This window comes from Lynx rufus, unplaced genomic scaffold (genome assembly GCF_022079265.1).
Source record: "Lynx rufus isolate CCGP_SWC_20201006 ecotype Redwood Valley unplaced genomic scaffold, mLynRuf1.p SCAF_10, whole genome shotgun sequence".
Lineage (NCBI taxonomy): Eukaryota > Metazoa > Chordata > Mammalia > Carnivora > Felidae > Lynx > Lynx rufus.
Genome location: NW_025814824.1, coordinates 85,232,785 through 85,248,796, shown reverse-complemented (window position 1 = coordinate 85,248,796; position 16,012 = coordinate 85,232,785). Strand labels below are relative to the sequence as shown.

The 16,012-nt window shown below is 49.7% G+C and overlaps 1 protein-coding gene across 2 annotated transcripts in view; it reads right to left on the bottom strand.

Annotated features, from left to right (window-relative positions):
* Positions 1–16,012, bottom strand: part of MVB12B (multivesicular body subunit 12B) — a 192,800-nt gene that overhangs the window by 99,261 nt on the left and 77,527 nt on the right. For both annotated transcript variants that reach the window (XM_047069613.1, XM_047069621.1), the window contains exon 6: positions 13,022–13,144. In XM_047069613.1, coding sequence (XP_046925569.1) covers positions 13,022–13,144 — 123 coding nt within the window. The remainder of the gene's footprint in view (positions 1–13,021; positions 13,145–16,012) is intronic.

Sequence of the window (16,012 nt, the reverse complement as noted above, 5' to 3'; positions counted from 1 at the left end):
ACAAAGAGAACACGGAGGTAAAAAAAAAAAAAAAAAAAAAAAAAGTACAAATGTATTCAAAGCCGTATTTTAGATATCCAGCATTGGGTGTGTAAATAAGGGGGTGGGGGGGGGGGTTGCATTCCAAACCCAGGTGCACTCAACAAGCATTCTCCAATTTAACTCTTGGATTCAAAATGTACCACCGGGCTCCCCACACTGGGGAGTCCTAAGGGTGCTGTGGCCAGCTGCTCAGGAGGATGGGGTGTGGGGAGGGGCAGCAGAGCTCAAGGAAACGTCCTCGTACAGCAGGCTGGAGGCCTGGTGTAGCCGTCCAGCCCCTGCACGGGGAGGCCTCGCAGAGGTGGGCGCTGCAGGGGTCCAAGGGGAGGGAAGTCAGTAACAGCCTAAGAAAATGTGGACTTTCCTTCTTCCAAAACGGCGACAGCTCCACAATCGCATCTGTAACTACCTATCAGTTTAGGCAAGAGATATCCTTTCCTTCGAGTACGGTTTTTCACTCTGGGACAAGACTTTTGACATTTCACAGATGCCCTGGGGTTCTGCGGGACCCAAAGTAAATTTTCGCGGGAAGTCTCCCTCAAGGCCCCCAGGACAGGACCAAAGGCTGACTTCACACACTGCACATGGCCACGGGAGGTCTTGAGTTCCTTCGGCTGAGCCGGCTGCCAGACGCCACAGGTGCTGTGGACGAGGGACATCCTCCTCGTTGCAGATCAGCAGTTTTCTCTTAAAGGCTTGAGATGGGTTCATTTACCCTCTTGTGGAAATCGTCCAAACTCCATTTGCACGGCCACTTCAGCAGGAGGCCGATTAACCAGACGGAGGGATGGGCTGCCCCGGGCAGAGTCTGCACGGCTCCCCTCCGGCCACAGCCGCCGCTCGGCCCCCTGCCTCGGCCAGGCCGGTGGCAGCAGCAGACCCAGGATCCATCACAGCCCCGCTCTGAGCTTGCCTCGTTGCGGGAGCAAACGGCGTCGGGAACTTTGAAACTTTCCTTTGTATATTACATTAATCCATATAAGAAAATCTCTTTTAATGAGGAGTGATGTAGTTACAAACTCTCCAGAGCCATAATTAGAGCAAACTAATTGAAGTTGTGTTTTGACACACTTTCCAAATTCACGGGTGCCGGATGACATATTCACAACACTGGTGCCGCACAACCATGGCGACGGCAAAATCATTAGGCTAATAACACTTATTTGCATTCTTATCACGCTGCAGCTCTCCTTTAAATACTGTTTCTACTATTGCTCCTTTACTGTAAGTTTCCACTGGAAGATATTAACAGTAATTATTACTACTTTAGTGGAATTTTAATGTTAAAGAATAACAATGTGCATTAACATACACCGAATGCCAATTCTTTTTAACCACTTTCAGAAGGTTTGGGGGTTCTTCCCGGCCAGCACCCCACAGCCTGAGGTGAGGGAGATGCTATTTTCAGCTTCCTTTTAGGACAACCACTCAAAGCCCACACCCAGAGAGATCTGAAGCCAGGGTTTCAGAACTATTTTGTTTCAAATGTTTGACGAGGAAAATCTTTCTCCCCCACCCCCTCTTTTTTTTTTTTTTTTACTCTTCAAGCACATTAAAATGAAATAGTTGAGAAATTTTTTCCAAGCAGTTAAAAAAAAAAATCAACAATTTACAACACGGTCTTTGGTAATAATACTAATGAATTCCAGGAGGACATGCTTTAACCACTCGGCCGCCACTCTCTCGGTGATTAAAGACAGACTTGGAAAAACTAGAACGTGAGAAAGACCAGTGGGGGTGGGGCAGTCCTGATCTGTCAATACTGAGGCCCTGTTTGCCACCAACAAGGCCAATTTTTTGGATGCTTAACTCAGACACTCACACACAGAGAGGAAGGCTCGACAGTTCTCAATAATGGTTATTAATGACTCCCTCCTCTAAAGTGACAAATTACTCTTGAAATTTAGAAATCCAAGAGGTATGAAGAGTGAATGAACATGACAGGAAATGCAGGGAGCACAAAGTTCCCGCTTAATGTAGGTGGAGAAGGGCGGGGCCCTGGAAGACAATTAAGGTCAAGGTCCCTCCTCTCTGGGTATTCAGAGGTTCTACCAGGGTGGTGACCACAGCCCTTCCTCAGCCAGGTTTCTCCCAGGACCTCGTGTGGGGTCACCAAGGGCAGCACAGTGCTGTCTGTCACACCTCACAGCCCGAAGTATCAAATGCTAGCTGGACCATAACTGGAGGGGAGACCTGGTCCCAGCCCCCCTGCCTCTCTCCACGTGCGTGGCAGTAAGTCACCTCCAAGGGCCCCTCACTTGGAGACTTGGGGTTGGGGTAGGCAGTTGCTCAGACTGTGGGCTTCTACAGATACCTCGGGATCAAGAAAAACCACCACCAACCACATCACTTGCCAAGAGGGTGCGAGGACAAAGGATGGCATGGGTTTAACAAGACGCACCGCTGTGTTCAATTTCAGGGTACTCAAATCGACATTTCAGGAGCGAGGCTTAACCTCAGCCTGCCAAGATTTAACTGGGTGAAGAGCATGCTTCCTTAGAAAAATGCCAAAGACTCGACTCTGGAGTTTGGAGTTATATCCAGCATTGTGTATATACATTAGGGGGTAGAGGCGGGGGGGGGGGGGGGTGGTGGTGGGGGGGGGGGGTTACACTCCAAACCCAGGTGCACTCAACAAGCATTCTCAAATTTAAGGCTTTGGAGTTTTCAGTTAAGTTACCATCCTTGTACTAAACTGTTATTTTTCAATCACTGATGACTTTAAAAAAAAAAAGAAACAAAGAAAGAAAAAGAAAGGAAACTAACTTCATAGCTGCTGCAACACTCCAAATCATGGTATTTATTCACTACATTTAAGTTTTATTACACTTGAACCCTGCAATGCCAAAACACCTACCTCCCATATAAAAGAAATGAAGAAAAAAGTGAAGTCTGGGACCCAGGGCACCACACTTCCATTCCAGATGATCTAGTCTAATCTTATAAACTGAAATATTTAAAGAGTCTCTAAACCTCACTGACCCTACTTTTAAAAAACAAGGAACATATGGGCACTTCTAGCTTTTCATCTTCTTCCAGCCTACTAAAATATCCGCTTTTCCAAAATTCAAGAGCAGCGAGACTGCCAAACTCAGATTCATAAAAGGCTACGTGCGTGAGAGTGCAGGGCGGGCAGGGGAACAGTCCGAGCCGAAAATAACAAACCCTAACAAAGAATCAAAGGCGCATTCTTCTCCTCCTTGCTCAATCAATCTCAGAAGCTGTGGAAAACAATTTGCTGAGCAAAATGAAGCAATGACTAAGGAGGAGGTACAATGTGAACCACGGGCTGAAGTGGCTTGTGGCTGTGTCTGGTCCTGGTCGAGGCCGCAGGAGACACTGAGGCAAGAGTCTTAACACTCAGGCAGGGGTGGTGGGACTGGGCTCCAGTCCTGGCTCCTCTGAGCCCTGAAGCTCTGCCTTTGGGTCAGCCGCCACCTCTCCTGGCTGCAGCTTGCTCGTTTCTTAAAAGCTTTGCTCGTTTCCATTACGCACCTCACTGCGTGGTTAGGAAGATTTAAACAATATCTGTAAAGTGTGTTTGCACAGTGCCCGGCACAAGATGCTCAAAAAATTGTGGCTGAAATAATGATGGTGATAATTTCGTTTATTCGATTGTTAATATTATTATTCAACTGGAAACAAAACATCTGCTCAAGAAAGATATTCAAGTTGAATGCTACCCGACCCACGGGCAAAAACCCGACCCGAATAAAATTCAAGGGGACTTTTAAAAGTTCCTGCAAGCAAGGGATTTTATTAAATATCCAAATTAATAATTGAAACCCTGCCTTGAAATAGAACAGCCCGGGGGTGGGGGTTGGGGTGGGTAAAATCACGGGAAATTTCGCTTAACGCCCATTTTTACTTTGTTTGGCGGCTAGATTTACACTGAAAGATCCAGGTGAAATATTCCATAGAGCTACCTGCAAATAGACTGTCAGCTTCCACTCTGATAAAAGGTAAAATATCCTCTTCTAAATGGTCTGGTTCACAAAACCGACCCTAAAGTGAACTGATAAATCTGTTCTGACACACGGAAAACTATTTTCATAATCCTGAAAAAGGCCTTTCTCCAAACCCTGGAGCTTTAAACCAACTGCACAAAGAGCCCCATGCACTTGCGAACCAGGCACAGGAGGAAATCATTTCACATTTACAGCCCTGCTTCCGGGACAACAAGAAGCACGCAGAACCATCATAACCACCAAGAAAAATAAGACACTCACAGAGTCACAAAAATTACAAAGATACCACATTTACAAGCAGCAAATACCTTGTCAAAATCTGATGTGGAAGAGTGAGAGCAAAGAAGGCCGGCTCAGAGGCAGGAGCTGTATTGACTAATAGTCAATTCTTCATTAAATAGAAGCTCTGACTTCCCAAGAAGCCATATTAAAAATTAATATCAAAAAGTGTATTGCTCAGCCTAAACCCATCATTCATATCCAACAATACCAAACTGCATTCTAATGAAATTTCCCCTTCAAAATTACTGACACCAAAGCGAAGTTTGATACTGTTGCAAGAGCAGTCACAGCTCGGTGACACCGGCACTTGAGAGATATTCAGAGAACCCTCCCCTGTAGGTCTCTTTCGCAGGGCTCTCATCATCGCCAGAATAAATCAAACTGCTCGTAACCCCGCTTCGTCGCGGGCTCGGGAGCCATTTGAGCTGTGACGCCAGGACCCTCTCGTGTATGGCGTCCACATGTTCTCCTCGGCCACCGAGGAGGACCCCGGCCAACATCCGGGTGTCTCCTGAGAGGGTGTGAGTGCAGACTGCGAGGGCAGCTTCCGACCCGAGGAGCCCAGGAAGACGACGGGCTCCCCCAGCCCCACGTGCACGCTCCGGGAAGCCCCCGGCTCCCAGCTGCTGGTCAGGAGCCTGGAGAGGCCGCACGTGGAGACGGCTGGGCCACCTGGCTGGCTGCTCCACAGCCAGTGACCCGGGCACAGGCGGCCTGTAAGCCACAGGCAGCTCACCTGCTCGGGTCCAAATCCGAGCTCTGTGTGACCTTGGGAAAGGAATTTAACCTCCTGGGTCTCAGCTTCTTCATCTTGAAGTGGATATGAATAACAGTACCCTAATTCACAGAGCTGTTATTAGGATTAAGTGAGTTCTTGTTTGCAAAAGCACTTGCAAAGTGTTGGAGACCCAGCAAATGCAAAGGCAAGTCTGTACTGGCTGGCTGGCAGAATAAATGGAAGGTGGAGAAGGATAATACAGGATACCTGGTCCTGTGTATCTAAACCAGCTCACGTGATACATTTAATACACATTCTGAGTGCTTACCATGTGCCAGGCACCTGGTGTTCAAAAGTCCCTGCCATTTGGGGGCCACACATTTTTCACTGACGCTTAACTGAATTGAGTTGACACGGCCAAAAGAACTTGCTAGATTTCCATACACGGTAGTACCTTATCATCTGTATTTCTGTGTGACTAACCTTTTCCGAAGCTTTACGAGAGAAGGAAACAGGAGAATCCCTGTTATCAATAAGCCAGCAGATCTAGTCATAAGAGCAAACATAAATATACGTAGCAATGACAGGGAAATGTGAAATGCCAAATTGTCTGGTGTGAGAAACTGGAGGAGGGGAAGGGGGAAAGCAGCCCGGGCCGGGCTTTCTAGAAGAGGCAAAGGCTACCCTAGGCCGGAAGGTGGACAGGACCAAGCCTCAGTATTCTGGAGTCTGGCCTGCCTCTTCCAGGAGGGCCTGGGGCAGGCATGAGGGGAGATACACAGCAATGGCCAGAGCAGAGATGGTTCTGGAATGAGGCTGAGATGCTCGGGAGTCAAGAGATTCACCTGGATTGATGCAAGATGATATGGGAGATAGGTCAGATAACAGGAAGCCAGTGAAAGTTCCAGAAAGAAAAAAGAACATGTGCAAGTCTAAAAACCTCAATGGGACAGCAGGCAACCCAGGACTTTGAAGTTCCAGGCAGAGAATATAAAGGTGAACCATTGAAATGAAGTAATACCTGAGCCCCAGGAAGCTCAGGGTCTAATCTCACTTTGATTTGGTGTTCGGGTCCTGCCCATGCAGACAGCTCTCCTCCGAGACGCCCCGGCTGTTGGTTCTGTTGAACGGAGTGGGTGGAAGGTACCAGGAGCAGAGGAGAACTCAAATACACGGTGAATGCCCATGCTTGTGCTCTACGTGCGAGAAACATCTGCCTTAAGTCTTCATCTTCAAAGGGGTGACACGGCACGGAAGGATATGAAAATGTGTATCCCATCTTCACAGTTAAACCAACAAAAATGTGTGTGGTTTTCGTGTGAAGGAAAAGGAAGTCTAATGATCCCAAGTGAAGCCAGACCCACAGTTCTGCCTGGGAACGCCCTGCTGAGGTGCAAGGTTCTGAGGGCCCTGCTGGACCGGCCAGCTCCAAGCCCTCCTTCAGGGGGACCAAGCCAGGGTGCTCCCCCGGGGCTCATGTGCCCCCAGACGGTCCTGCTTCTGTGGACGGGAGCTCGGAATCCAGGCCATACGGTTTACTATTATGGGGGAAGAAGAGAACCAACAGAATCCATCTTTGGTCTTGCCTGCTCATCTCACCTTGATGCAGGACACAGACAGCCCTTCTCCTAAGTGAGGAACCTTAAAGAACAGCTTTCAACTCTGAAAACCTGTCCCGTCCCCTCCCCTCCCCTCCCCTCCGCTGAGCCTCCCGCATCAAACCTATAAACCAGGCAAGCCTGCTGGGCCTCCCGATAGGCAGGATCTCCAGTGCCGGTGGCAAACACCTCAACAGGGAAACTCGGCCTCCCTGATCGGTGCCAGCCTGGACCCCCCGTTCAAGTCCGGCAACAACAGGGCAGGTGACACATGTCATCTACAGCACAAAAACCATCTCATAACTGACCACCGACAGAGGCGGCCTGCGGAGTTTAAGCTGTCAGTTTTGACAACAGGATGCCAGCCCATGAGCCGAGGCTCTGTCCGGGTTGCTGGCTTATTCTGCGGCTTGATCAACTGGCGGAGCTGATCCCACATCCCCAGGAAGGCGGGGTCAGGGAGGCCGGACAGAGTGTGGCGGCTCAGGGGCCTCTGACAACGGCTGTGATGGGGGGGGGGGGTGGGGGGGGTTGGGCCTGGGCGTGCACGGCCTGAATTCCAGATCCTCGAAGTGCGATTTTCTCTCTCCTTTAGGAAGAGCCATTAACCTTTCCGATGACAGCCCTGGGATCGGAGTGACGGAACGATTTTTGAGGTCAGCAAGGATCTATGTTCTCAAAACCTGACATCGACAAGCAAAAGTTGTGACTGAATCCTGGTGTCCCTGAGAGGAAGACTAAACGCGTGTGACAGACCTTCTGCAATCAAAATGCCCCATTTCCCAGAGTATCTGTCACAGATTGATAACATCCACGCAAAAAGTTAAGTACAATTATGTCTGTCACTAAGAAACATACTTTGGAACCTGTGACTGACAACTCGCTGGGAGCTGACAAATCACCGGAAGATTACCGGAACAACTCAGGGCAGTGACACGCGCCTTATGAGGGAAGCTCAGCCCCGCCTGGCACCTGGGAGAGGCTCCCCAGAGGCTGCACCTCGCAGGCGAAGGCTGCAGGGCAGGACTCAACAGCAGAGGAGCGTGTGCTCTGCGGCTCCCTCTCCCAGGGGAGGGACAATGTCAGCGGAGGATCGTAGGACGTGCCCACGGCCTGAGGTGGCAGCTTGTCCTTCAGAAACACGACATGTAAGACTTGGGCCGGCGGGAAGGGCAGACAGGAGCTCCTGGAACCACACACTCCACCTTTCCCAGGACAGCCCAAGCCCGGTGTCCACATAAGCTAGAAATTCTAGCACCTGGGAGTCCAGACTACTTATTTCAGACGAACTTGGAAAGGGACAAAATCCATGCCAAGGCCGGGACACAGACACCAGGTCAGCAACTGCAGAGGGCCCTCTGTGCCCTCCATCCCAGGGAGGGTGCCACACGGCCCTCCACAGCTCTCCAAGCCTCCTCCCCAGACAACAGCACTGGTGAGGGGAAGGGGACAACGGCCACAAATCAGACAGTGAGGAAGCACTAAAAGCCACGCACACACAGAGCAGACCACGGCGATAAACACCCACTGCTCTGCGCCCTCTCCACCTGCCACAGCTCCCTGGAGTCACCTCTGGCAAGGAGTCTGAATCTGAGGGTGGGGATGGGATATACTTTTTTTTTTTTAATTTTTTAACGTTTATTTATTTTTGAGATAGAGAGAGACAGAGCGTGAACGGGGGAGGGTCAGAGAGAGGGAGACACAGAATCTGAAACAGGCTCCAGGCTCTGAGCTGTCAGCACAGAGCCTGACACGGGGCTCGAACTCATGGACCGCGAGATCATGACCTGAGCCGAAGTCGGCCGCTTAACCGACTGAGCCACCCAGGCGCCCCGGGATATACTTTTTAAATAAGGCTTATGAAGAACCCTGCAGGTCCGAAAAGTCTCGATTTTTTGTCTTCTGGGATTGCCCATGACCCATCCCCACCTGGAAACACTTCTCTGCCTTGTACCCACTGACCAAACGCCTGAAGCCAATTGCCAGGTCTCTACTCAGGTCAAAACAGCAGTTCTGCATACTCTAATTCGGTGCTCAATTTGGGTAAGTTTCACAAGGAGGTGTGTGGCAATCGACGTGACCCTCCCAACGAACCCGACAGGTGTGGGACGCCACCTCCTGGGACACGCCCCACTGGGCACACCAGGCCGCATTCCACACAACCCCAGTTCGTGCCCAGCCTGGTCACTGCACACAAATCACTGCTAAGCCGGGTCTCCTCAGTTTGGTCCTTGTGCAACTGACTTTTTTAACCTGGGGAGGGGGGTGATATGCCGTCCGTTTTCACCCATCACCTTTCACCTCCTGGTTCCAGCAGGGTGTTCTAGCTGTAGAGGAGATGCAGAGTATTGATTCTGTCGTTCAGCACATCAGCACTCCCTAAGGACTCTGTGTCATCTGCAAATTTGATAAGCATGCCTCTGATGTCTTCATCAAGCCACTGGTTCTACCGTTCAGCAAGCCAGGGGGCAGCAGTCCACCAGGGGCCCCCACCCGGGACAACACGGAACCGTTCATTTATCCACACTCTGGGGCTGCTGGTGCTCTATCAGTTGTGAACCCACCTGCCTCCCAGAGCTTTTCCAAACCTCGGAGCCGGGGGCAGCAGAACCACATGTAAGAACCCGGCGTGAGAGGGAGCAGCGGGGGCTGCTCTGGTTGAAGCAGGAAGGCGCTTCCCCCTGCCCTAAGGCAGCGGCATGGAAGAGAACCATAAAAGCCTGGATCCACAGACCGACCGTCTGCTTGTATGTATCAGGCGGGCTCGCAGAGCCGTGGCCGCCTCGGAGGATGGATGGGGACATGGGACTGTGTCTCAGCCCCAAGGCCGGACCACCCTGACCGGGGTGCATGGAATGGACAGGCCGAAGGTGGAGCCGCACTGATGCCCGGAGAGAACATGGGCTCCATGCTTCTGGAAGAGGAGGCAGGTCCTTGTTTGCTTGGAAGTGGTTGGCAGATGCGTGCAGCGATGTATGTGTGTGAGATAAAGGTTTCCTGAATGAGGAAAAAGAGCACTGCCAACATGCCTCATCCTGCCTTTTGCCGTGAACTTTACCAAACACTGTGTCCATTCACTGGATACAACCGAGGGGCTCCCTCGTCTCTGCGGGGGCCTGACCATTCCGAAAGGAAAAGACTATCATTCTCTGCAACAACAGGAAGGAAACAGGCAGGAAGTGCTTGCTCCCGGGGCCAGGAACTGCCTCTGGAAAGAGAGGGCAGTTCTGCCAGGACCATGAGGTCCTCAGGTGATGACCCATCAACTCTGGAAAAGTCCACCAACCGTTCCTTTTGTCTGAAATAAGCTGGGGATAATAGTGCTCCAAAAAGACAGCGTGGGATTCTTTGAAACATGAGGGACAACATAAGAAATGGGAGGCAGAGCACACATTTTTAGCTTCTGAGGCAAAAGCCTGAGCTCAAGCAGGCAACAGGGTCTTTACCGGCCCCTCCCTCGGTCCCTTCCAGTCCCCTCAGCGAGATTTGCTGGGAAAAACGGCCTCCTGCCCCTTGCTCGGACCCGCCTGCCGGTCCTCCCGGCCACCTCCAGATCTGGTCAGTAGAGGGCGCTGCACCACCGCACACTCCCTCTAGCCTGGCTTTGCCACCTGATCCCTGTGTCCACACAAAGACCGCACTTGGAAGTATTTCTTAAGCTTGGGCTAGAATCAGAAAAGGGCCCAAGAAGTGCTCAGGGACTCAGGAGTCGTCAGGGGCAGGAGGTGGGGGTGGGGGGGGGTAGGACTGCAGCACAGGGTCCCAAGCTGTGAGAGAAGCATTTGTTGCAAAACTGAGTACATGTCTAGATCTGTGCGGAGCGCTAGAGATAACAGATACCGGACATGGTTCCTGCCCTCAAGGAGTTCACAACATGACCACAACCCAAAGTGAAGGCATGATGACCAAGAAGAAGCACTCAGAGAGAAAAGCCCAGCCCAGGCCCAGCCCCAGGGCATTCAGGGAAGGCTTCCTGGCAGAGGAAGCATTTGAGCTGACATCTAAAGCAGGGGAATCTAAGACACACCTGTTGCACACAGGCTTCCACGTGAGCAAAGGCATAGAAGCCTGAAAAAGGAAGGAAAGACAAGAGTACTATTTTAGCTTAAAGTTTGAAGCTTCGGGATGGGAGAGAGTTCACAGGAGCTGGATTTGGAGGCCTTCACCCCATGGGCCCCATGCAGACCCCCACATGGGAAAACTAGCATCGCCCACAGAGATAAAGCTATCACATTCCTCTGCTGGAGACCCGACAGACCTGAAGCCTCCAGGAAAATACTCATCATTTCATAAATCTTCAGTGGACATTTTGAGTGAATCATCAGCATTTCATTTTTTAAAAGTCAAAGGTACTAGTTAGGGAAACAATACAAAAAGCAAAGACGCCAAAACCGCCCCCGTCCATTAGGAGGCTCCCCGAGATGTGCATGCCACCTAGGAAGTGCTGCCCAGTGCCGGAGGAGAGCCTGGGACAGACAGTGGCTTTTACTGGGAAGCATTAATGTAACAGTCGATTATCCTACTGCACAGTGGCAGACTTAACTCAGTCATATGACAATACGTTTTATATGGACTATGCTGACATCTGCTTCATTTGGCAAGTAAAACAAAACTGATCCAAATTCCTTGGAGCCATTGCAAACCACAACAAGAGGTTCTGTATAAAATATACAAGCCTTGTGAACCCTTCGTTCTGATACCAAGAATCTCCAATTCTACCTGGTTCCCCGTGGCCAGTGTTCCCGGGCCCTCTTGCTTCCATCGCTGGTGACCGTGCTCTCTGGCTGACTGGCAAGCTTCTGTGGGGGGAGCTCTTCGTGCTTTAACTGAGAGAACCAGTGCTCTTTATCCGACAGAAACTTAGAGCCTGCCCGGAGGTGCTGCCCATATCTAGCCCCTTCCAGACCCTGTGATGTCAATAGGTAGCAGCTGTGACTACTCCCGGGCTATGGGTTTCAGCTGACCTGAGCACAGGTGATGGGCCTGGGCTGTCCCCCGGTGCAGCTGACAGTGACCACAGCCATGCAGGTGCCCTGGGCACTGAGAAAGTGCTGAACTGAACTGAGCTGCGCTGGCCTGGTACTCCTAAACCAGAGACATCCACTGTTCAGTGTACAACTCTGGGAAGCTCACTGGCTATTCCTGTCTCTTCATGCCAGAGGGAGGCTGAAAACTACTTGCAAAGTTTCAGGCGATTCCAGGTGGTCAAGTTTAAGTATCGCTCAGGGTTCGTGAAACTGTCATGAGGAAAGACCAGATTGGCTTCATGGGGGATGTCCCGAGAGACAGAGTCCTCTGAGCTGCTGGCTCACGCCAGTGGTGTTCTGCCAAGGTCGGGGCGGGCGCGCAGCTAGAGGAGCAGCGCGCGGAGAACCGGTGGCTACACCAGGCTCTCCTCTGCACCTCCTGGAGGGCAGGGTGTGGTCTGTGGGGCCCAGGAGGAGCCCCACAATCTGTTCCCGACAGACGCTGTTCATCTCTATTCACCCATGTGGAAGCTCTTAGATTCCTCATTTGTGCTACATCAATCCCCAAACAGCACTGCCTCGCCAATTCTTACTTGTTTTATTTATTTTTGTAATCCCTTTCTCAAATTTAATCCCTCACGGCTGTTTGTTCCTTGCCCTCAAATAATTCACTACTAGTAAAGCAGAGGGGTTTTTTGTTTGTTTGTTTGTTTTTATTGAACTATGGTTGACTTACAACAGTCTATTAGTTTCAGGTGCACAGCACACGAAATTGACAATTCTCTGCGTTAGGCAATCCTCACCACGGTAAGTTTAAGGGCTGAGAGGGAAGAGTTTTTATTTGACAGGATTCTTGTCACCATCTACTTTTTGCTGAAAGCGTAGAGACCATTACTACGTCTATTACAACTGAAATCAGGTACAGAGTGACCAGTTTGCTCACCTAAGCTTCTCTGCAGGATTACTGAAACCAACATGCCCTGAAAACCTTCTCACTATTCTCTCATACCCAAACTACCCATTTCTTAGTTTGTGGCTCACTGGGAAAAGAAATGATACGAAAATGAACAAAATTACTTACCAACCCTCAAATGAGTTGTTGGCCGAGGCAGAGAAGGAATTCTACCTTCTTATGGCCAGTGTTCCCAACCACGTGGCTATAAATCACGCGTTTGTGTGCAGGTATGAGCTCTTTAGAATAGCAGGCCAATTTAAAGTTGCATATTCTGCTATTTTAGGAGCCGGCAGAATACGTACAAAACAGAATACAGAATGGCCTTTACATTCATGTAATGCAAACATTTCTAATTGGGTTTTTAAAAATCTCCTCTAACGGTTTATTGCTTCTGCAGTTTTCAGCACACACTAAGTGGAGCTGTTCTGAGACCCGAGACCACAAGACCGTAACGCGCGTAACAGCATAGGATACCACTGACAAGGCCTCACCTGGGAAGGTTGGGGGCCGGGGTGGAAGCAGCGGATGACTGGGAAGGCGTTGTGGGTTGAGATGAGTCATGATTCCTGGGGACTTTGCCCATTCGATACCAGATCCCCATGCTGTTCAGTTCCCTTTAGGAGAAAAGAGAAATCTTCATGGTGTGGTTTAGCACAAAGCATTTACCTGAGGAACAAAGTGAACCAATTCATTGAAAAGAATCATAGCCTCAAATACCGGGGAGTCCACTCTTGCCCACAATGATCACTTATGTCACCTCCCTTTGTGCTCCAGATGTCACAGTTCAGAGCCTAATGTGAAGTCAACTGTCCCAACAAGGCAGGTTTCTCTGACATGCCTCTTTAGCCACCCCGGAGCTGCTTCCCGGTTATACTATGGACATTTTCCTTAGTTCTCCGTCTTCCAAATTCTTTTCATTTTGCCATTTCACTGTAAGTAATTATGTAATGATCCACTTGAAGTCCTTTACCTGGTTAGCACAAGACAGATGGGGCAACAATGGATGAATGGATGCGTGTGCCTGGCTTTTTAACAACGGCGGGATGGGGGGGTGGGGGGGGTGGAATTAGCCCCACCCTGCTCAAGAACACATCCCAACTTCTGGATAAAGCTCCTACTGCCTGGATGTCACCAGCGGTTGGCCTCCTTCTCGTGGTCAGTTTGGGAGATCTCTTCAAGCCACAAAGCCTGAGGCATGTGCCCCACAGACCACTACAACCAAGAGTGGTCCCAAAAGGGCTTGACAAATGCCACATCGGGTTTCTTGTTCTGTGATCCGCACACCCACTGCAGTCCACTCCCACAACACCCAGTTAGGACTGGTTATGAGACTGGTTTGGTCTTTGGAGCTGGAATGGGATTATTTTAGCCACATCCAATTTACAACTTCTCAGCTGCCCCATAGAACTGTATCTCGTCAAACCATGAGGATAGACTTCTGCAGTGGATACTTCTAGTACCTCCTCACTACACTATAGGAACTCTTCTAAACCACAAACAGGTCTTATTAGACGGATGATTCCCATCAGCTATGCTGATTTCATCACATCTTGGCAATGGCCTTGGAGGAGCTGTTGGCAGGCTGAGGTGTGTTTCCCCCAGCCGACAACCTCAAACTCTTGCAAAGTAATATATGTGCTCATCTTTAAGAAGAAGGGGACTCAGAGTTCTAGACACTGTTCTCCTTCTTTCCTTAACAATAGCACTGGGGGTACCTGGCTGGCTCAAGTGGTGCAGCATGTGACTCTTGATCTTGGGGTTGTAAGTTCAAGCCCCAAGAGATTACGTAAAAATAAATGTTTAAAAAAACAACGCGGGAATTGTCATCTTATGGAAAAGAATGTTTGCTCCAAGATGATACCAAATGTGCTAATTTAGCAATCTTTTCAGAATGATATAAAAGAAAGAAGATTCTAGTTTTGATTATCAAGATACATATGGTAACAATCTATTCTTTAGAATTATTTAAACTGGTTAAAAATGGAGTCTTTTAAAGTACTATAGCTTGTAATTTAAAATACACATAGTAACTGAAATTAGACTTTAAAAGTTCATTATTGGGGCATCTGGCTGGCTCAGTCGGTTGAGCATCTGACTTCGGTTTGGGTCATGATCTCACGGTTCATGGGTTCAAGCCCCCACGTGGGGCTCTGTGCTGACAGCTCAGAGCCTGGAGCCTGATTCGGATTCTGTGTCTCCCACCCTCCCCCACTCGTGCTCTCAGAAATGAATAAATATTAAAAAAAAAGTTCATTATTAAATGACTTTTTATTTGTATGTAAATAGCTGCTTCTAAAATACCTAAAGTATGGTCATTCTCTTAACTATTTCCTCCTCCTGTAATCCTGTTTATATAATTAGTTTAAACCATGTTGCAAAACAGGACTTTTCAGTGTGTAGGAAGAGGATGATCATAGAATCCTTCTTAGGGACCACAAAATCCTGAATCAGGACATTCAGATTCCACAGCCGAGAGTCTAATTGTGCACCAAGATGAAAATCAGGTGTTCCTGAGACACTTGCTCCCCAGGTGCTCCATGCAAACACCACATTCCCAGCCACTGCCCATGGGAGAGCTCCGCGGAGAAAGGCTTGGCTTATAGAGTGAAGACCTGGGCTCAAGTGAACAAGAAGCAAAACAGAGCACAACCCGGATATAGAGGTCACTGCAAAAGCCAAGTAGGAGAGTGCACCCATGGGGGCCCACGGGGACGGGCATGGTACCTGCGAAGTTGGACAGGGAGAGAGGCCCGTGGCCAGGGGAACCAAAAATGATCTATGGGACTCACTGGTTGGAGAGACCTGAATTTCACTTGACTGAATATAATGAACACCTGTCATCTTTTGGGCATCCAGCATCCACTCGTCCCTCTTTCTGACTCTTTGCTTTCCCTCCATATCTGGGGGGCAGCTGTCTCCTCAGTCGTAGCCCCTGGGTTCCAACAGAGCCAATCCTGCCTCCGGTTCAGGCCTGGTTTCTCAGAGAATGACATTTTCCAGGGAGCAGTGATGAGTTCAGGGTGCACATGACCCCAGTGAGATCAATCAGGACCACTGAGACTGAATTCTAGAACTTGTTTGAATGATCAAGAACACAGACTTGCTCTCTGCCTCAGAACTTGAACCTGGAGGATGAGTAGGCGGAGCTCCCACACCACCATGAGTCCACTGGGGAAGAGCATGTGGAAGAAAGGCATCTACCCCAAGGAATCTGGGAAAGGAGGTAAACATGGCAGAAACCAGGTCCTAGGGATGTCCTCTGAGCACCTACTTCCAGCCACACCTGAAGCCATCCTGCCCTCTGATCTCTGCTGTTACGTCGGCCAACGAATTCTTCCTTTTGCTTAAGCCAGCCTGGGTTGGGTTTCTTGTCACTTACAATCTAGAGCCCAGAGTGAAATCCTGAGATTCTTTGTACTTAGTATTTATAAAACAGCTACAGAGCTGGGCCCACGTCTGGTACTGAGGCTACCGGGTGAATA